This window comes from Nycticebus coucang, chromosome X (genome assembly GCF_027406575.1).
Source record: "Nycticebus coucang isolate mNycCou1 chromosome X, mNycCou1.pri, whole genome shotgun sequence".
Lineage (NCBI taxonomy): Eukaryota > Metazoa > Chordata > Mammalia > Primates > Lorisidae > Nycticebus > Nycticebus coucang.
In genome coordinates this window covers 18,724,636-18,747,316 of record NC_069804.1, presented here as the reverse complement: position 1 = coordinate 18,747,316, position 22,681 = coordinate 18,724,636, and the positions used below count along the sequence as shown (strand labels likewise).

General features: G+C 38.7%; 1 protein-coding gene across 1 annotated transcript in view; it reads left to right on the top strand.

Annotated features, from left to right (window-relative positions):
• The window catches only part of BCLAF3 (BCLAF1 and THRAP3 family member 3), a 77,507-nt gene that overhangs the window by 18,341 nt on the left and 36,485 nt on the right, over positions 1-22,681 (top strand). The window contains exons 2-7 of the mRNA XM_053580729.1: positions 2,244-2,311; positions 6,692-7,264; positions 7,647-8,309; positions 18,081-18,256; positions 19,946-20,060; positions 20,955-21,018. Of these exons, the coding sequence (XP_053436704.1) occupies positions 2,271-2,311; positions 6,692-7,264; positions 7,647-8,309; positions 18,081-18,256; positions 19,946-20,060; positions 20,955-21,018 (1,632 nt within the window). The 5' untranslated portion in view covers positions 2,244-2,270. The remainder of the gene's footprint in view (positions 1-2,243; positions 2,312-6,691; positions 7,265-7,646; positions 8,310-18,080; positions 18,257-19,945; positions 20,061-20,954; positions 21,019-22,681) is intronic.

Here is a 22,681-nt window from a genome sequence, read left to right as displayed (position 1 = left end):
AGACTACATACTGTATGATCCCATTTCCATGAAATATCCAGAATAGGCAAATCCATAGAAACAGAAAGTAGGTTAGTGGTTGCCAGGAGCTAAGTAGGAAAGGAGAGGAGTGAGAAGCCATGGTGTTTCTTTTGGAGGTAAAGAGAATGTTCTAAAATTAAACTATAGTATGATTGTATTTTACTGCGAATATACTAAAAATCATTGAATTGTACACTTCAAATGGGTGAATTGTATGGCATGTGAATTATATCTCAATCTGTTTGTAAACAAAAAAAAAAGAGAGAAGATTGCTTTCCAGAAAAATTTTGTGTTTTCATCACCAGCAATATTTTCTGTCTCCCCCTCCACACACATAACCTTTGGGTTTATTATTTTTATTAAATTTAATAGATATGAACTGATACCCGAAGTTTCTTTAGTTAAATTAGAAACTTCCTGATAGAATATAATCTCTATCATGGCAGGAATTTTTGCCTTTTTTTATTTACTGCTATATCCCTGGAACAGTACCTGGCAAATAATAGGTACTCAGTAGAATTTGTTGAATGAATACATTTTGCTATTTTGGGTTGCCAAGTAGACATCATTTTCCTTTAGTGTTTTAATTTCATAATATATATATATATATATTTTTTTTTTTTTTGTAGAGACAGAGTCTCACTGTACCGCCCTCGGGTAGAGTGCCGTGGCGTCACACGGCTCACAGCAACCTCCAACTCCTGGGCTTAAGCGATTCTCTTGCCTCAGCCTCCGGAGTAGCTGGGACTACAGGTGCCCACCACAACGCCCGGCTATTTTTTGGTTGCAGTTTGGCCGGGGCTGAGGTTTGAACCCGCCACCCTCGGCATATGGGGCCAGCGCCCTACTCACTGAGCCACAGGCACCGCCCATAATTTCATAATATTTTTAAATTACTTGTTCTTCCTACCTTTAAATTCCTTTTGAAAAGAGGTGATGTACAACTAAATGAATTGAACTAGTTGTACTTCCTATGGTGAGTGATGTAGTTCATTCAAGTCCTTTGACCTTAGCTGCTTTTACTTTCCTTCTGAAGTTCGTGATAATAGTTTGCAAATGTTTGAGTATGAGGACCCCTTTTAAATTGGTGAGTGCTTAATGATAAATATATTTTTTGTATTTACAGGAAGATAAACTGCATAGTGACAAGAAACCGTTTATATTTAACTAATTATCAGAGTATCTTCAGAAATTTCTAAAAGTGAAGTACATAATATATGAGAAATATACTTATTCACTCTGTAGTCTGCGCATGATGGCTCTGTGATTATTCATAAACCCATGGCAATAATTTTAAAAGCCACCAGGGGTTGGGAGCCAGTAAGTTGGGAACTACTTAATGGTAGTATCAGAACTGAGGAATACTACTGTGATGTAAATAATAGCTAGTATAGACGATTATACCCTAATTATGTCTTTTTAAAATTCATTTCCTAAAGCTATGAGTTTCTTTTAAAGACTGAATAATATTTAAAAAATTAAGTTTACAAGTGCCTCTTAAAGTTTACTTGTTTGACATTATTTGTCTTAGCTAAAAATCAGAAGCAAACTAAATGTCTAATAATGATTAAATTTGGATGTCCAATAATGATTAAATTTGAGGCATATTTACTGGGGGAAGTTAGGCAGCAATTAAATATTATAATTAGGAATTGTAATTCTTATAATCCAACAATTTGAAAAGTAAGGTATACCATCATGTATTCCTAAATATTTGGACTGTGATTATATGAAGTTCAGTACATGGTAAAAAAACAGAAAGTAGTAGTGGTTGTGTTTAAGTAGAGGGATTCTGGGTAATTTTTTTCTCTTTTTGAAATACTTACGTAGCAGTTTTGCTATCTACCAGACACCACTAACCTCTTTTCATGTCTTATAGCATATCTCAATGCAGCCTAGCCATGTTTTTACATTTTTAAAAGAGTTGTTTAAAGAGAAGAAACAGATAGGACAGAGACCTTATGTGGTCTGCAAAGTCTAAAATAGTTACTGTTTGGCCCTTTATAGGAAAAGTTTGCTGATCCCTGGTTTAATTCATTTTATCCTGATGACACTGCAGTAAGGGTAGTGCTATTATTATTATTATTATTATTCCCATTTTACAGATGAGGCAACTGTGGCACAGAGGGATTAAGTAACCTTTTCTTGGTGGCATTCACCGTATTGTAGAGCAAATTGCAGGCTCTTTCTATAAATCTACTAATTATTGTGTTTCTTTACAGTGTAAAAAGTGGCTCACGTGTCAAAGGATGGCCCGGTCACGATCTAGATCCCCCAGGTGGAAACAGAGGTGAGCAGTTCTTACCTAGCAGAATAAACTTGGATTTGGGATGTGCTATAGCTTTCAAATTCATCTATGCTGGTAAAAACTTACTTTAACAAGTTGATGGGGCCCAGTTATTCACAGTAGGTGCACAGAGGTTGTGTTTCTAGATTCTAGGAGCCAGCAGCTTTATTTAATTATTGCTGGCAGCTAGAATTAATCCATAATAAAGAGAAATGCAATGGCCACAGCAAGGAAGAGTGAGAAATATTGTTGAGAGTGTTGTATTTTTTGGATTAGTGAATACTTGGGAACTCTTCAGTGTATTTCATGTTATTTTTTAAATAATCAATATTTTCAAAGAAATTTGGAATTTGAAAATAGGGTGTTTTCTATCTCCTCTTCTTCATGGCAGAATAATAGAGTTTTGAATAGTTTGATTATAGTTTAACTCTTCTCTTTTCTGCTTGGTAGTATCAAGGTAGATGTGATTAGACTGAAATAATTTAACTAGTCTGTATTGCCTGCTACAGGCAAATATGCCATCTTTCGTGGCCTCAGCAAACATACAGGCTGGCTGGGAAATTGACACCATAGCCAAATATGATATAGTGGGGAAAAAGCTTCACCACTGATTGGGACAGAATATTCTGGATCTGTAGGGAAGGAATAATCCTACTTTTATGGAGGAGAAAGGGGGATTCTAAGGGGATCTTCAAAAAGGAAATGAAAAATATTTAACTGGGCATTTAAGAATAGGTAAAATTGCTGGGTGCGGTGGCTCACACCTATAATCCTAGCACTCTGGGAGGCCGAGGCAGGTGGATTGCCTGAGCTCACAGGTTTCAGACCAGTCTGAGCCAGAGTGAGACCTCATCTCTAAAAATAGCCAGGCACTGTGGAGGGCACCTGTAGTCCCAGCTACTTGGTAGGCTGAGGCAGGAGAATTACTCAAGCCCAAGAGTTGGAGGTTGCTATGAGCTATGACGGCATGGCACTCTACCGAGGGTGACAAAGTTAGACTCTGTCTCAAAAAAAGAAAAAAAGAATAGGTAAAATTCCTGCCAGAGACGGTGTCTCATGCCTGTAATCTTAGCACTCTGGGAGGCTGAGGCAGGTAGATTGCTGAGGTCAGGATTTCAAGACCAGCCTGAGCAAGAGAGAGACTCTGTCTCCACTAAAAAATAGAAAAAAACTAGCCAGGCATTGTGGCAGGCACCTGTTGTCCCAGCTACTTGATAGGCTGAGGCAAGAGAATCACTTAAGCCCAAGAGTTTGAGGTTGCTGTGAACTATGATGATTCCACATGGTACTCTATCCAGGTCAAGAGAATAACTGTCTCAAAAAAAAAAAAAAAAAAGAATAGGTAAAATTCCTAAAGGCAGAAAGGGTGAAGGAAATTATTCCACTTAAGGGGTAGAACAGGATCAAAGGCACAGAGCTGTAAATGCAGCTAGCATGTTCTAAGACTTTAAAAAGGACCATAATTTCGTACACAAAAGACAAAGATTTTTCATGTTAATGTAACTTGGCCATTGTGCTTGTTCATTTCAGTTGTGCAATAACTAATCAATCATTTCTTCAACAATTTTCATTTTGTAAAATTTGTAAGTTGTAATGGAACTTTAGAAAGAAAAGGGAATGTGAAAAAGCAAATGCTTTTAGCATGAAGGGGATCAGAGAGGCTGTTTTGTGATAATACAAAAGGCCCTGGTGAGAGTTAAGCTTAGTGCCTGATTTCTGGGTTCCTTCTTAGGTTTTTTTGTCAGGAACTATAAAGGGTCTGGTATTTTATCCTCATTGCAGACTAACACATTAGCTGCCACAGGGTACTCCTGGGTCAGAGACAAAGACCTTTATTACTCATAGTACTGCAGGCTTCTAGGTCTCCTGAGGGCCAGCACTGCAGGGTGGCCTGCTGGGTGGATGCTGTAGGTTATGGCACAGGCAGAGGGGTTATGACATGTGAGGCACCCGAGTCCCTTATCAGGGGCTGCAAATAAACAAACCCAGCCCTTGCCTTGGAGGAGATCTTATCATATTATCCTGGACAGCAAACAAATTGGCCCTTTCTACCTGAGGGAAACCCTGTCTGTATCTTCCAAGGCTGTTTGCCTTACAACAAACCCTGTCAGTGCCTCTAACTTACAAGGCAAGCAAAACTCAAGAGACTGGAGAATTGCCTCCCAACAGACTCCATGGGTCTGTTTTCTTCCTGTAGGAGAACTGAAAACAATAGCAACCATTCCAGCAACCTTGTGCCAAAGAAAGGGGCCCTGTACAGTGAAACGTATTATATAATATCAAGCAATATTTAATGTGAAGTAAGGAGTAGGGTAAGATACCGGATATTTCATCCAACCTGGAAGCCCTCTGTCTCTGGATGCCAGATTTTCTCCTTAGTGGTGAAAGAGATTAAAATCTTCCAGGAAGGGCGGCGCCTGTGGCTCAAAGGAGTAGGGTGCCGGCCCCATATGCTGGAGGTGGTGGATTCAAACCCAGCCCCGGCCAAAAACTGCAAAAAAAAAAAAAATCTTCCAGGAAGTCCTCAGAGGTTCCAGTTGTTTCATCCTGTGGTGAGATGTAGCTAGCTGGATGGCAGGGCTTTTCTTCAGCTAGATAATATTTGCCAGTGTGTCTAGCTTGGTGACTCCAGAGAGCAATATTGTCAAGTTTAAGTCCCAGCAGATACATGAGGAAGATAGATCTGCCTTCTTTCTTTTAGGGACGACACAGACTTAGCATCAAAAGGAAAGGGATTGGGCGGCGCCTGTGGCTCAGTCGGTAGGGCGCCGGCCCCATATACCGAGGGTGGCGGGTTCAAACCCGGCCTCAGCCAAACTGCAACCAAAAAATAGCCGGGCGTTGTGGCGGGCGCCTGTAGTCCCAGCTACTCGGGAGGCTGAGGCAGGAGAATCGTTTGAGCCCAGGAGTTGGAGGTTGCTGTGAGCTGTGTGAGGCCACGGCACTCTACCAAGGGCCATAAAGTGACACTCTGTCTCTACAGAAAAAAAAAAAAAAAAAGGAAAGGGATTTACTCATGGTTACTCCAACTCAGTGGCTGCTTCTGAGCAGGAACAATAGCAAAAGCTGCAAGGATAGCTTGTTCATCGATTAGAAGACATTAAACCCTCAGGGAGGAGATTGAGAAATTGAGCAGGTCAGATGTGGGACAGGTCTCCAGGTGCAAAATTGAACTTTACCGTGTTCCAGATACTGGCACTCCTCTCAGGCAATGCAGACTGGTTTCCTTGGCTACAGGAGCCTTCCTCCTTAGTGGGAATACAAGGCTTGATGTTGGCAATGCTAAGGTACCGGACAACATTGTTACAGAAAGGATGTGTTATTTGGGGAGAGTATTACAGTGGCATTAAAGCATACTTTCACTTCTGTTTGAACAGAACATCATTTCATTTGTTATGTAAGGGAACAGGTCTGGGAAAGAAAAGCAACTTTTCTATGTTAGAAGCATTTATGGAGGAACTAAGCAGGAGAGTCAAGTCTTTTTTTTTGAGACAGGGTCTTGTCCTATTGCTCTGTTGGCCAGACTGTAGCTCATTGAAACCTCAAATTCCTAGGCTCATGTGATCCTTCCTCCTCAGCCTCCTGAGTAGCTAGGACTACAAGTGTGCACCACCAGGCCCAGCTAATTTTAATTTTTTATAGATACGGAGTCTTTCTATGTTGCTCAGGCTGGTCTCAAATTCACGGCCTCGAGCAATACTCCTACTTCAGCCTCTCAGAGTGCAGGGATTACAGGCTAAATTCAGTACCTGGCTAACCTTCAAGTCTTCAGACCCTCTTTTTCCTCTTCTGTCGCCTGGTTAAGTTTATGTATTTTTCTCCTTAATATAGCCTTAGCAGAGAAAATAGACAATCAGATAAACTCTGGAGCCAGTCTTGGGTCTGAGTTTGTGGCACCATTAAATCTTAGCATCTCATTTATTTTCAGAGGTCATGTTCAGTTTTTCAAACAGTATTCTACATGTTTATTTGTGTGAATCTAGTTTACCTGCTACCTGCTGGTTTCTTACCTGGCCATTGAACCTGATGTAAGCTTTTGCTGACTGCCCTTTCAAAGTCACTGCATCTCTTTCTAGAACTTTGCTGTCAGCAGTCATCCAAAATGGATCCTAAAGTGGTCTTCTTCCAATGGGACAGATGTGCCCAGCCCATTTTGATAAGCTCGGGGAACATATTAGTGCAGGGAATAGATTAGTTCAGAGGGAAAGAGTATGCTTGTTGAACTGAGCATTACCATAATCAGACCCCTAAATGTACAATTAAAAATGCATATATAGCAAATTGATGAATTTAGTTTGAGTGAAAGCAGCAGTAAAGGAAAAGCAAATGTTTTAGGTTTATTGTCTTTAAATGGATTAAACTTTTCTTTGTTTGCTTACATAGATCTTTATCACCAGAACCTAGAAATTCTGAATACTACAAGCAAAGGCGTTCTCATGGGCATTTTGGCTGTGAATATAGGAAGGATCCCAAAAGTCCTGTCACTTGGAGAATGGACAGTGAGAAACCTGGACAGAGTAAACCAAGGATTCCCTCTCGTGGAAATGTGTATTACCGATCTTATGAACATAGATCACCTTCCCCAAACATAAGAAGAAACTCTGTAGAAAATTTTTATACATATAAGCCTTACCGAGGATATTCACCTGAAAGAGAGGATGGTAACAGAAGATCTCAGTATATGCCCAAATATTCAGAGGGTGTACCCTACAATGAGAATGAGAGGAGTTGCTATTCCCAGAAAGTGCAAGGAAGGTATATTCCTGATGACCATAGAGTTAGAGGAAGTGGAAAAGGAGGGAAACTGCCTCAGAGGTCAGTAGCAAATCCTTTCAGATTTGAAGGAAAGTGGCCTGAAGATGAGTTGAGGCACCAGAGGATACAAGAAGAAAAATATCCCCAGTCACCTAGAAGAGGCTTTGAAGACTTGGAGACAAGGAGCTCTTTTCAGAAGAGGTATAGGAAAACATTAAACCTGGGTAATTTGGTATAAAAAGCCTCAAGTGAAAAAAGTCTGTTTACTTTGTGGTTGAAGATAACCACCTTGAAAAGCTTTTGTCTAACAAGATAAAAAGCATTGTAATTTAGTTATGGTCTATGGTTAGTAGTAAAGTATTTCTTTTTAGAGTAAATCATGTTGATGGCTAGAGTATTAAAAAAAGATTGTATTTTCCTCTTTAACTGCCTTGTGTGTCTAGGAATTGGCTTGAGGGATTATAGGTTAACTTGCCACTGCATTCCGCATTTTAAGCCATGCTGCCCAACATTCTACACATGTAAATTCTCACTTTCTTCTCTTAGTGCAAGTGTTAACTGCAACTGCTTTACGTCAACACAGGTATCCGGAGGATCGTGATTTCAGAAAATATGGACACACATCAAAAAGACCTAAAGACATGGAGAGGTATGAAAACAGAGAGCCTGCCAGGAATCCTAAGTGGAAGCCTGAGCATTCCCTTCTACTTTACCAAGAGAAGAAAGATCAGCGGAACCTTGGACCTCAAACTTCTCGACGTGCCGAGAGGGAACACCCAGAGACCAGTTCTTCAACCAAAGTATCTTACGACTATCGCCACAAACGTCATAAGCTCTCAGGTGGGGACCAGGACTTTTCTGATGGGAGAGCTCAGAAGTACTCTAAGGAAGAAGATAGAAAATACAGTTCTCCAAAAGGCCCTATAAATAGAGAGTTAGATTGTTTTAATATTGGAAGAAGGAGAGAGACTCAAGATGAACAATTCAAAGAACATTTTAGACCATCTAAGAAAGACTGCACTGCCTGTACTCATTCAAACCGAGATGATGTTGATTTAAGGCACTTTAATGACAGACAGAAGGAAAAAATAAAGAAAGAAGGAGATCGCAGAAAAGCGACCAGTCCTTCCAGTAACCAATTGGATAAAAGCCAAAGACATTCTGATGTGAAACTCTCGCCTATTGATCTGAGGAAGAAAACACTTACAGTTAAAGTAGACATGAGGAAAGTAGTAAACACATTCAGGTATTACCTTTATTTTTTTCTTTGTTATATTTAATGTTTCTGCCATCTTTATTTGCAGCTTCAAAAATGGAATTAATAGTGTTTACAGTCCATCAAAGGGAAAGGATTGCTTAGATTTTTTTCCAAAAAAAGCCCTGTAATTAGGGTGTTTCCTATGATTAGTTAGTTATTACATATGGGGGATCTCATGTCTCCTGCTTTCTACATCCTGTCTCCAGATGCTTCTTGGGTACAGGGCATTCCATGGAGTTGTTCCTCTTCATGAATTCACATGTTTTTATGCTGCCGTGTTTTCCTTATCCAGAGATTGGCTGAGTGGAGTTCTGGAAGACCTTTTCCTTGCTCAGAAAAGAATATAGAGCCTGTATTCTGTGTTGCCTGAAATTCAGAGAAGTTTTGAGCTGGAAGGGACCTTAGCAGGCCCTGATTTTATAGAGGAGGAAAGTGAGGCCCTGAAGGATGAAGTATCTTATCTAAGCCAAAGTGGCTGGGGCTCAAATCCATGTATCTCCTTGTGACTAATGGAGCTTGTGACTTAATGTGGTTTTGGCTGCCATTCTCCCCAGAATGACTGGGGCTCAATTGATCAGTCTCCCAGGTAGAGGAAATTAGATTGTGATCTGGGAAGATGCCTGTTTGTAAGACATTTGCTTTAGCTCTTAATAGTTCTTTTTTAAAAAATAGACTACTATTATAATAGGTTATATTCTCTTATAACGGGTTCATGTGCTTTGCTCCGTAATGAATATTACCTCTGTTTCTGGACCCTGAGAATAAGGCACTACAGTTGGCTCTGCTAGCCAAATATGTTCTTGAACTTAATATACTACCAGCATGTGAATGAAAAAGTGATTGATCATGTTGATTTTGTGCCTCTATATTCACAGTCAACTCATATTTTTATTTGAATTAAAAACAAGAGAAAACAAAACCCAAAGGATAGGGTGGGAGAGGGGAGGCGGTAAAGCCACAAATCTTTTTTTTTTTTTTAACAAAATGTTTTTTGTTCCTTTTCTTAAATTTAGACATGGTAGTCCCCCTGCCTCATATTTTTCTTACATTCATTACGCTTGTAGAAAATATTTTTAAATGTATATATGTATATTTATTTGTGAACAGAAAGCATTTATAAATATGACCATATTACAGAAAATTAGAGAAATAAAGGGGAAAAATCACCCGTAACCCTACTACCTTACAACAATTTTATTAGCTTTTAGTATAATTCCTTTTGTTATTTTTCTGTGTATATGTATATTATGTCATAATATATTAATAATTTTATATCTTTTTCATATGCCTTAAATAATTTTGTGCTATTAGATTGCCTACTACTAGTTCTTAAGCACACAAAGATTGCTGTAAGCATCAAGTTTAAGATTGTTACCTTAAGTTTTTTCCTTCGAACATACAGAAAAATTGAAAGAATTACACAGTGAGCACCTTTATACCCACCACCCAGTCTTAGTTAAGAGTTTACTTGTATAGTCACATGTTTATCTACTCATCTATTCTTCTATAATATCTTATTTTTTGATATATTTCAAAGTATGTTGCAAACATCTGTATACTTCCCTTTAAATACTTTAGTATTTAATTTTGTTTATAGCTCTTTTCTTCTTCTGAGATATTACATACAATCAAATGTACCAAAATCTTAAACTTTTTATTTTATCATTTTTTTTAAGAGATAGAACTTTGCTCTGTCACCCAGGCTGGAGTGCAATAGCAAGATCATAGCTTATTGTAACCTTGAATTCCTAGGTTCAAACAATCCTCCCATCTTAGCCTCTCAAGTAGCTGGGACTATAGGTGTGTGCCAACATGCCCAGCTAATTATCAAACTTTTTGTAGAGACCTTTTGCTATGTTGCCCAGGCTGGGTTCAGACTCCTGGTGTCAAGCATCCCTCCCATCTTGGCCTCCCAAAGTGCTGGGATTATAGGTATAAGCCACAGCACCCAGCCTAGATCTAAAACTTTTTCTTTTTTGAGATGGAGTCTTACTCTATCACCCCAGCTAGAGTTCAGTGACATCACCATAGCTCAGTGCAACCCCAAACTCCTGGGCTCAAGCAATCCTCTTTTTTTTTTTTTTTGTAGTTTTTGTCCGGGGCTGGGTTTGAACCCGCCACCTCCGGCATATGGGGCTGGCGCCTACTCTTTTTTTTTTTTTGAGACAGAGCCTCAAGCTGTCATCCTGGGTAAAATGCCATGGCATCACAGCTCACAGCAACCTCCAACTTCTGGGCTTAAGCGATTCTCTTACCTCAGTCTCAAGCAGCTGGGACTACAGGTACCCACCACAACACCCGACTACTTTTTGGTTGTAGTTGTCATTGTTTGGCGGGCCCAGGCTGGATTTGAACCTGCCAGCTCTGGTGTATGTGGCTGGCGCCTTAGCTGCTTGAGCCACAGGCGCTGAGCCACAAGCAATCCTCTTGACTCAGTCTTCCAAGTAGCTGGGAATACAGGCGCCCACCACTACGCCTGGCTGATTTTTTTCTATTTTTAGTAGAGACGAGGTCTTACTCTTGCTCAGGCTGATCTTGAACTCCTGACCTCAAGTGATCCTTCTGCTTTGGCCTCCCAAAGTTCTAGAATTACAGGCATGAGCCACTGTGCCTAGCTGATGTGTTTTATACTTTAAAGGTACTACAATTTATTAATTTTCTTTAAAGAATGCTTGAAATGCCAGTTTTGAAGGGTTGTTTTATTTTAATAGACCTCATTAAAGATACTGAGCAGTTAGTTTTATAATTTGATATGAGAAACAGAAGCACAATCTTTGTGTGTCATAAAAATAAGCTGCTCAAATTGAAGCTGCTGCATCTTTTGTTTTGAACTTATAAGGCATAAAAATTTTGTCAGATGTCATGACCTGTCATTTTTGGGGTCTGGCAGCATGTGCTTGAATACCTGATCAGGCCTGCAGGATGGCTTGTGTAATAAGGAGCCTCTGCTGCAAATCTTCTCTATTCAGAGACTTGAGGAATCGATAACTGAACAAATATATGCATCTTTTCAATATGATAAAGCATCATAGTCAATAAAATCTTTATGTCTTGATGAATCCATTGGAAGAGTTTTGTGGGTTGAATTTAACCCTTTGCAGAGCACTCAGAAATGAAATGTGCCTATGTGCATTGTTCACACCAAACGAAAATCTTGTATTGAATGCTTGTAGGCATTGTTCACAGTCAAAAGGTTAATCATGTGTGGACTGATACAAGGTCCATAAAACAAAAGTGGTCAATACCTTCCATAGATTTATGTTTTCAACTAGTAGCATAAATTAGATTTTTCTCAGTAGAAAAGATTAAAATAGTTTTAGAGTGCAGAGTTTTATTTGCTAGTTAAAATCTAGAGAGCTTATCCACTTTGTTTGGAAAGACTAAGATGGAGGGCGGCACCTGTGGCTCAGTGAGCAGGGCGCCAGCCCCATATGCCGAGGGTGGCGGGTTCAAACCCAGCCCCGGCCAAACTGCAACAAAAAAAAAAAATAGCCAGGCATTGTGGCGGGCGCCTGTAGTCCCAGCTACTCGGGAGGCTGAGGCAAGAGAATCGCCTCAGCCCAGGAGTTGGAGGTTGCTGTGAGCTGTTTGATGCCACGGCACTCTACCGAGGGCAATAAAGTGAAACTCTGTCTCTACAAAAAAAAAAAAAAGAAAGGAAAGACTAAGATGGTTAATTTTGAGCATTTATCTACTTTTGGAAAGACTAAAGTTAATTTTGAGCATTTGTTTACTTTCTTAGCTTTGGCCAAGTATTGTATTTGTTCTTCCAGTTGGTTGAAAACACAAGGTTGTTGTCTAGTGATGTTTCTTGTTTCTAGTTTATATCTAGAATGGTAGTAGGTAGACACTGCTTGAATGTTCACTGAGTAGTTAACACTTTTGTGTTCTAGTGACCCACTCTGTTAGAAACTTCATTATCAGAAGTTACATGTGAGTTATAATTACGTTTCAGAATTCAAGTTAGGGAATCACAATACGAAAATTTCTGTTAAGGTTGTTATGTACCCAAAACATGAACTGTTGCATCTGAAAGTCCTAGGGCAGATGAATGGAGGTGTTGGTTTAATGTTGGGCTGGGTAGGTGAGGGACTGATACTTGGCCAAGCCAGGAAGGAAGTGGACAGAGGAGAAAGTGGGAGGGAGGAGGAAGTACTGAGCTGATGAACCCGAGGCTCCTTTGATCTGGGATGCTGATACTAGACACCTGGGATGTGGGGAAGGTCAGCTATCAGAGTTAATAGCAGACTAAGCCACATTTATATCTAATCCTTTATTTTCCAGTGAAGAGATAGAGAGGATCTCTTTACTCCTTATTGGGTCTTTCCCCTTTTTAAAAGGGGTGAGGTAGGTGATGGATCCCAAAGGACATTGGAAGGCTGACTCCCTGAGGAAAGGGGTATTGCGCTGGTGAGGAACAAGGTGAAAACCATAACTAAGATTGAAGGATGGTAACCTAATCACACACAAGTTTACCTATGATGGCCACTGTTCAGCGGGAGGCAAAATAAGTTATAGATGAACATATTTTTGATACCCAAACCTGCTACCTTGTTGTTATGTAGCATAACAAACTAAAGTCTCTCCTCATATTTCTCATATGCATTTTCTAAATCAAAAATTAATGGACAGAAGGTTCCCTGGCTTCTCTTAGTGTCTTTTAGGGGACCTTGAATAGGGATTCTGTTGGCAGTTGGGGTGCATAGGTTTTTGTCTTCCTGTAGGCCACTGAGCTCTGTGACGTTGGGCAGGTCACCTGGCTATACCTTTTTATATTTGGGCTATATGCAAATTAACCTTCAGTTCCTCCTGGCTCTATGAGTCTGCTTGCATTGGCCATATGGTGGTAACCATTAAAGCAGAGTTGACAGACACATGGAGGCCATATGTTTGAGATTTTATATTATTAAAAAATTAAATATTTTAAATTTAAATTGGTCTAACTTAAGTTTAAAAATTAAAAGTAAGCTAATAAAATTGAAAACCAAGATTAAGTTGGCCTCAATTAAAATTTTAAAATCCATCATCTTTTTAGCTGAATGTTCATTCAAATTGACTAAGTCATTTTCCATTCATCATTTATTCAGTGGATATTTTTTTGAGGATCTGCCCTATGTGAGGCAGTCTATTAGGGTGCCCTGAAACTACAGAGCGTAAGATTGGCTTTCTTCTTTTGTTTTATTGACAAATAGGGCAGCATTGGTTGTGCCATAGTGCCAAGAGTGAGATGTGAGGTAGGGTGCAACTCGGCAGAAGTATGGGCCATACCCAGCTAGGAGATGCAGGGAGGGCTTTATGCAGGAGTTGACATGTCAGCTAGGTTTTGGAGGCTGGTGTGTTTTAGACAGATGAAGATGAGATAAATAAAATTTTATATTTAGAGGTTAACAATGGCAAAAAATCGGGCGGTGCCTGTGGCTCATTGAGTGGGGTGCTGGCCCCATATACTAAGGGTGGCGGGTTCAAACCCTGGCCCAGCCAAACTGCAACAAAAATAGCCGGGCATTGTGGCAGGCGCCTGTAGTCCCAGCTACTCAGAAGGCTGAGGCAAGAGAATCGCTAAGCCCAATACCTGGAGGTTGCTGTGAGCTGTGATGCCACGGTACTCTACCAAGGGTGACGGAGTGAGACTCTGTCTCTAAAGAAAAAAAAATGGCAAAAAAATCATACATAGGAACTTTGAACCGTGTAGCTCCAAGCAGTGAAAAGAAATAGAGGGAGACGAGAATGGAAAAGTAAGAATGCTGTGACTGCTAGCCTGGTTTGACATTTTTAGCCAGTGGGGGAGGGCAGGTGGCCCAGTTCTGGCTGCCAGACAATTGCCACCTATGAAGTAGATGGGATGAGTGTTGGGGCTGGTGAGCCCGGTTTAGAGGACTTTTGTGAAAAAGTAATGAGATGCAGGGCGGTGCCTGTGGCTCAAAGGAGTAGGGCGCTGGCCCCATATGCTGGAGGTGGTGGGTTCAAACCCAGCTCCGGCCAAAAGTTGAAAAAAAAAAAAAAAAAGTAATGAGATGCTGAATTAGGGGAGGAATAGTCTCCTTGATCCTTTTCCCCCAACTCTAAAATTTCTAAATGTGTTCTTAGGAAGATAGAAGCATATAATATAGAGTCATGCATCACTTAACAACAGAGTTATGTTCTGAGAAATGTAACATTAGGCGATATTGTCCATGTGCGAACAGCATAGAATGTCCTTACACAAACTTTTAGATGGTTCAGCCTACTATACCCCTAGGCCATATGGTACAGTCCAGGCCACACACGCAGAGGTCCTCAAACTTTTTGAACGGGCCAGTTCACTGTCCCTCAGACCGTTGGAGGGCCGGACTATAGTTTTTTAAAAAAAGAAACCTATGAACAAACTCCTATGCACACTGCACATATCTTATTTTGAAGTAAAAAACAAAACAGGAACAAATACAATCACACCACCTCATGTGGCCCGTGGGCCCTAGTTTGAGGACCCCTGCCTGACAGTATTGAATGTGTATAACTATTTGTGTATCTAAACAGGGCAAAATATAGAAAAAGTATAGTAAAAACATGCTATTGTATGAAACTACCACCTATATGCGGTCCGTCATTGATGAAAAAATGTTATGCAATTGGGAAAGTGCCTTATGAACTGTAGGATGCTGTACAAAATGTTAATTATTAGTTAAAACAAAAAGGAAAACCTTCTGTGTGTCAAATGGATTTTCTTATATACTATGAGCTTCCAGAGGGCAGGGGAATCTGTTGGTTTAGGTTGTTGGTTTTTTTGTTATTGTTGTTTTGCCATGCAGTTGGTTTTTATGGTGAGTCTTAAGCGCACACAATAGGAAATTAAAGTTTAATGTAGCTTTTTATGTTTTCTTAGTTATTATGTACAACACTCAGGGATAACTAGTGCAAGTTTTCGGAAGCAGAAGAATAAATGGGGAGAGTACAGGCAGTTAACCAAGGAACTTGGAAGATTTAATGAGACTAGTACCAGAAATAGTATTAGAGTACAGATTTTTGACTGTATTTTAATTTAAAAAACTGTCTAAAACCTATCTCAAATGAGAACATTTGGCCTTTTTAACTTAACTACTTGTTTTGAGAATATTTCCAGAGCTTATTGTTAATCAATCCATGTCATAGGAAATAGTAAAAAGGAAAATGTGAACCAAGTGATGATTAAATTTACACATGTAAATACAAACTGTTTCCATTTTCAAGTGTAAAGAGGGTTTTTCAGGTAGCGCCTGTGGCTCAGTGAGTAGGGCACCTGCCCCATATGCTGAGGGTGACGGATCCAAACCCGGCCCCAGCCAAACTGTAACAAAAAATAGCTGGGCATTGTGGCAGGCGCTTGTAGTCCCAGCTACTCGGGAGGCTGAGGCAAGAGAATCGCCTAAGCCCAAGAGCTGGAGGTTGCTGTGAGCTGTGACACTACGGCACTCTACTGAGGGCGACAAAGTGAGACTCTGTCTCTAAAATAAATAAATAAATAAATAAAATAAAAAATAAAGAGGGTTTTTTCTTTTGTAGCAGAAGTATCATAATTGTTTTTAATATTAAGACTGAATATTTTAATGTTTGTTTTCTAGAAAATTATAATTTTAATATTTTTTACTAAAAACCCTATAGTGGAGGAACTCTTGTAAATTTTAACTGATGACAAGTTTAAACACTAAAATGTCAGGCATTAAATATAGCTTCAGAGTATACCACAGCACTCCTATGGATTGAGGGTTGAGCATGGAGTAGGGACAAGAGTTATGCCAATAATGTGTAAGAAATTACAAGTAAATGTTAATAATTACCCACTGAAGAATTGGAAATCTTTATTGGCTGATTTCCTCTTGGGAGAAACCAAAAAATAAATAAATAAAAGAAAGAAAAATCTTATCAACTGATTTCCTCTTGTGGAAGGACCATTTTTATAGTTCTATTTAAATATCTTATTTTTCTTACGTAAATTGTTTTTAAAAGCTCTCTTTTTGGGGTATGGAACAGATTGTTTTTGTGCCGTTAAACCCCTTTAAACAAAGAGCATTTGTAATTCTTTGTTGGTGGGAGTTAGGGCATTCTAGCATTTACTAGTAAATGTCTCTTAGTTAGTTATCACATACACAGTGGGAAGCTTGAAGCAAATTAGGAAGAAAGAAGGGAAACGGACCTTTTAATGAAAGCACTTCTAATGAATCAAGAAAACCACTGCAGTGGCATGGACCTGGTGGATAATCACTTTACTGTGTTTCTGCCATGGTAGAAAGTTGTCACTGACAGTGCTGGCCTGAGAGCAGGGAGCATGGAAAGTCAGACAGAAGCCTTTCCTCCAATATAAATAAGGACAAAACCATCTTGTTAGAGGAGTTTAAATATTTAAAAGATATGTGTAAACTGCTTATAACCCTGGAGCAGTTTTGGATATATGGCTATTAAGTGATTTAAATCAATAATAAATATGTGCATACATCACCCATACTCCAAAATGTATCCTTGATTGCTTTTTGTTATATGATGAGATATTATTTATTCCAGTGGTGCTGCTATTATTTAAAACACACTTCAAAGCTCTCTTTCAGGTTTATCTTAAGAGCCTCTAACATACTCAATAAAGAATTCGAACAGTCGTAAACTTCTTTAGACAGTAAACTTGATTTTTGGGAAAAGCCAAAAGCAATTTAAAGTACAGAGGAGTAAGATGAGTATAAGCTGATTAGTGCTGTTTTGAGTCCAAAATGAGATTTAAATATAAAATAATGAAACATTTTCTGCAGTGGTATATAAACTGCCTCCAGATGAAGAATTTAAGAGTTTTTAGCAGGAGCAGTGTTCCTGGACTCCAGTGTAGTTTTCTATTATGATACTTGGAAGACTGATGTTCATTTGAGTACTCAACTTAAGGAGTGTAAAGCAAAACATCCATTTTCTCAGTGTCATGGTGCCTTCCCTATAGGGCTGTTGTAAAGATTAAGAGAGATCATGTTGGTTAGCTGTTAAGCTTCCATGTTTAGCATGTACTAAGCCATCAGTGATTGTTAGCTGTCTATCCTGATCATCACTTCATAAATGTACTTACAGGTCAGGAGAATTCCTAATGAAAGTTATAAAGATTCAGAAGGCATTAAAGTGGTAAGATAGCTGGGGTTATATAATAAATGGTAGCATTTCCTTAAGGATACATTGAAGGTAAACACTGTAATTGGTGTTAATGATTATAACTTTGCTAACAATATTATTTTCTGAGAATTTAGTGAGACTCTGTAATTGAATTTATCTCTTAACAGAATTTGATTTAAAAATATTATTCTAAGCTGTTAAGTACTTATATAGAGATATAAGGATTTTTATGAAGTCAGAGAGGTTCATATATCTGATATCCACTTTTAAAGTGTGGTAGTATTTTAAGATAGTATAATCTTGCTGAATTTACAATGTTTTTGGCCATTTGGGAATAGAAAATAATTGAATTAATTTTTTTTGCATAGTGTCTTAAATTCCTTGTATTTTTTGAAATAAAAATCGTCTCACTTAAAATTTTGAGTATTTTATGATTAAAATGGCAATATTTAATGACCTCTGATTTAACAAAGAACTCAGAGCCTATATCTGTAGCTGTTTTCTGCTACTTGCTATTGTACATGTTTATGGCATATAGATTAGTGCCTTAATTATAAGAAAAGATGAACATCTTTTTAGTTTTATAGATACTTAAATTTTTAATAAGTTCTTTTCTTAGCAGAACAGTTTCAAATTTAGTTAAACATTTGCGAATTATTCTAGGGTTGCTTCTAGCTATTCCACAGAGAGACAGATGTCACATGATTTGGTTGCTGTTGGCAGGAAAAGTGAAAACTTTCATCCAGTGTTTGAACATCTTGACTCAACTCAGAACACTGAAAACAAACCTACAGGAGAATTTGCTCAGGAAATCATAACAATAATTCATCAAGTTAAAGGTTGGTATATTTTACACATACGTTAGGGATAACACAAAAATAATATCTTGGCTTTTCATGAGATACAGGTAAATACCTGTAATATAGTTTAATAGTACTTAATATTTCATTGTAAGTTAGGCCATGAATTACGAAATCTTTTGGAGAGAGCATTAGGCATTCATTCAAGCTTAGTTGTTCTTTAAATGCAGTTCCAATAACCTTCAACTTTTAGTAGGTTAGAAACCACAAGTTAGGGGCAGCGCCTGTGGCTCAGTCGGTAGGGCGCTGGCCCCATATGCCGAGGGTGGCGGGTTCAGACCCGGCCCCTGCCAAACTGCAACCAAAAAATAGCCGGGCGTTGTGGCGGGCACCTGTAGTCCCAGCTACTCGGGAGGCTGAGGCAGGAGGATCGCTTAAGCCCAGGAGTTGGAGGTTGCTGTGAGCTGTGTGAGGCCACGGCACTCTACCGAGGGCCATAAGGTGAGACTCTGTCTCTACAAAAAAAAAAAAAGAAACCACAAGTTAGAAAGGGAGAAGCAAGAAACAATAATTAATAGTCTGACTGGGAGGAAGAAGCAACAAAACCACATCGGAAACTAGAAATCTGGAAACCGAGGTCATTTTGTGAGATTCTTAAAGCCCCCGGGAGGCATTGCTGGGACTTTGTGTCTTAAGGATGATGCTAAATGATCAAAGAGTCCAGTTTGTTTTGGCATTCTTCACGACTGGGAGTTGCATAATAAATACTTTAAAAACATGCCTTAAATTGTTTTGCCTTTGCTTCTGACAAATTTCCATTAATTGGAAAATTTAGTGATGGGGAACAACTTTCCCCAGTGATGTTGCATAAATAAGGCAATTGTGGGTATTATAAGCTGGAGGCCTTCAAGAATTTCAAAATTTTTATTTTATACTTTTTGCCTTAGTCTTTCTTACCTTCATGAAATATATTTTGAAAATGAGTTATTATCTCTGTGCCCCTCACACTTAGGCATATATTTACTTTAAAGCACACAGATTATCTGAAATGATTCACATTCTCAGCTCTAGCCTCTCTCATCCAAAGGAATGTGATTTTGGGCAGAAATGGAGGTGGTATTGTACAAAAATCCAGGGGATTGTGTCAGAACAGGAACAGTTAATTAGGGAAAAGGATTGCTTAAGTAGCATTCTGATGGGTCAAGTATATATACTCTTTCTATCCTATTAAAAGCCTATTGCATAGCTGATTTTGGAATGTTTTCATGAACTTTAGTTAATGTTAATTAAAGTAGCCTTCAAAAGTCTTCTGTGATATGTAAGTATAACATTTGGCATTTGTTCAGAATTGTTTTGATGTTTCCTTTTTGGTTTTGGAGTTAATTTTTTTTCTCATTGAAGTGTAGAGCTCTGTGCCATCTTTACTTCCCAGAAACAATAAGGTCTTACCTTGGAGAAGAAAGGTCCTCACTTTGAGAGAGCCATTGTCTTTTCCCCAGGATAAGTAAGCAGGGATATCCTAAAGGAAGAAATTCTTTGGACTCAGAAATCAGGTGTTTTTACTCTTGTTTGAGCTTGGGAAAGCACGTGAGCACTACAAATTAATCTGTGAAATAAGTTTAGGTCCCCCATCCCCTGCGTTTTCAAGAGCAAACAGGCTCCTGTGTGTATATGTAATCTTCTATATGTATATGGAACCAGTTTTACATTGAGACTTTCCTTTTTTAGCAAATTATTTTCCATCACCTGACATTACTCTACATGAACGTTTCTCAAAAATGCAAGCTACACGCAATGCAGGCGTAAATGAAATGAAATTGAATTTGAATCCAAAAATTCACAGGTAATGATTGATTACTGTGTATTCTCATTTAACTCATGGGAATATATCTCAGAACAAACGGGCTAGGTACTGTTTCCTGATCCTGCACAGTTGGGTATGCTGCAGACTGTAGAATTGAATTTCCTGCATAAAAATGGGACTAACCCAAACAGGTACAGGGCTGGTGCATGTTGATGGAATAGGTTGCATTGAAGCCATTGTCTAGCATTGTTTAAATGTGTAAAACTTCAAAAATATTTACCTAGTTAACTTTGATTCTGCAGTAGTAATTGCCTGCTGAAGTTATCACTGGAAGAATGAAAGACAGTTGTCAAGCCATTGAAATCGTGGTTTGCTTCATGTGGTCACAAATGGCTGTTCTGAAGGCAGCCATATCAAAACATGTGTGACGTTCTGCTGGCACTTGTCTGAGCAGGTGTTGTGAGCTGTGTGGAATCAATGTTAGAGTGTAATATATCAGCAGAGTAAAGTTCGAGATTACACATACTAGTGATTTGAGAACTCCTAAAGCTTCCCTATAATGTTCACAGGATATATAGATACATATATATTTAAGATATAGGGCGGTGCCTGTGGCTCAGCGGGTAGGGCGCCGGTCCCATATGCCGGAGGTGGCGGGTTCAAACCCAGCCCCGGCCAAATTAAAAAAAAAAAAAAAAAAAAAAAAAATATATATATATATATATATATATATATATATATATCTCCTGGAAATTGCCATGTAGATGAGAAACTATTTGGTAGCAAGTTTCTTTTGCTTTCTCCAAGACATACCAGCTTTATTTCCAATTCTGTTCTGTAGTAGTAGAAACAAGGTATTGGTGTATAACATAATTATTTAATTGTAATTAAATAATTAATTTAATTGTAATTAAATCCCATTTATTATTTTAGGAGAATAGATATATCTTTGGCTGAACTTCAGAGTAAACAGACTATGATATATGAATCAGAAAAGGTAAGTGCATGTAATTTTTGATGAGAGATTATCTTATTGTTGGTACACTAATGGGAAAGGGGATTAACAAGAAGTGAAAAGGGGAGTTAAAAGTACATGAAGAAGGATTGAGACCCAGAAATTTGCATTTAAAAAGCTCTCCAAGTGATTCTAATTATTGGCCAGGTTGGATTAAGAACACTGACAAAAAACAAAATTATTTCCTAAGAGAGACAATCCCTGGGGATAACAGCTTTGTTTAACATTTATTCCAGGCTGGACATGGTGGCTCACTCATATAATTATAGTACTCTTCGAGGCCAAGGTGGGAGGATCACTTGAACTCAGGAGTTCAAGGCCAGCCTGAGCAAAAGTGAGACCCTGTCTCTACTAAACGGTATACAAAAATTATCCGGGCACAGTAGTATGTGGCTGTAGTCCCTGCTACTTAGCAGGCTGAGGCAGGAGGATTGCTTGAGCCCAGGAGTCTGAAGTTGCCATGAGCTATGGTTATGCCACCATACTCCAGCCTGGGTGACAGACATTCTATCTCAAAAAAAATAATAATAATAATTCCAAAATTTCAAGGAGGGGGGGGGGGATGAGAGGGGAAGGGGGAAGTCAGATCGAGGAAGGGTGAATGGTGGGATCACACCTATGTTGCATAATGCAAGGGTACATGTCAGATCTTTTAAATATAGAGTATCAGGCGCCGGCCCCATATGCTGGAGGTGGTGGTTTCAAACCCAGCCCCGGCCAGAAACTGTAAAAATATAGAGCATCAATGTCTTAATACAGTAACTAAGTAAACAAGATAAGGTATATATTAACCAGTGTGATGCAAGTGTTCTAATTCTATATGAAATCAGCACATTGTACCCCATAAATGCATTAATGTACACATTATCTATGTGTTCATGATTTAATTAAAAAAAATTCTACACCGTAAAGCTTACAGAAAGTTATGTTCAACACCTATGTTTTCAAAGCAGTCATGAGGAATGTATTAAATATTTTTAAATTGTACATGAAATTAATACAAAGGAGCTAAGTTTCATTTGATATTGCCCTTCTGTTTACTGTAGAATGTATGAAAGATTCTGTGTCATGTGAATTAGTAAAATAAGAGAAATAATACTAAATTTCTTTTTTGTCGTGTGTTGTATATAGTTGCCACCCAATACCTCACCTCCTACCTCCCAATTCTTTGCTAATTAGAAAGACTATCTTGGCTGAGGGGTGGGGGCCAGGAAGAAAACTGGCTCTTGTTTTAGAAGAATTATATTAAGTTCTAAAAGAAATGCTAATTTATTCATTGAGAGTAAAGAGTTTTTGTAGAGGAGATATTTTAATTCCTTTCTGATAGAATATATAAATAATTTCTACTTGTGAAATTATTATAATTTTTATTGACTTTATGGAGATACGTTAATTTCTTGAACAGAGGATATTTTCAGATAATTTCCAATCATGAAAGTATTCTGGCTCAGCGCCTGTATCTCAGTGGTTAGGGTGTCAGCCATATACACTGGGGCTGGTAGGTTCCAACCCAGCCTGGGCCTGCTAAACAACAGTGACAACTGCAACAAAAAAATAGGCGGGTGTTGGGACAGGCATCTGTAGTCACAGCTACTTGGGAGGCTGAGGCAAGAGAATCGCTTAAGCCCAAGAGTTTGAGGTTGCT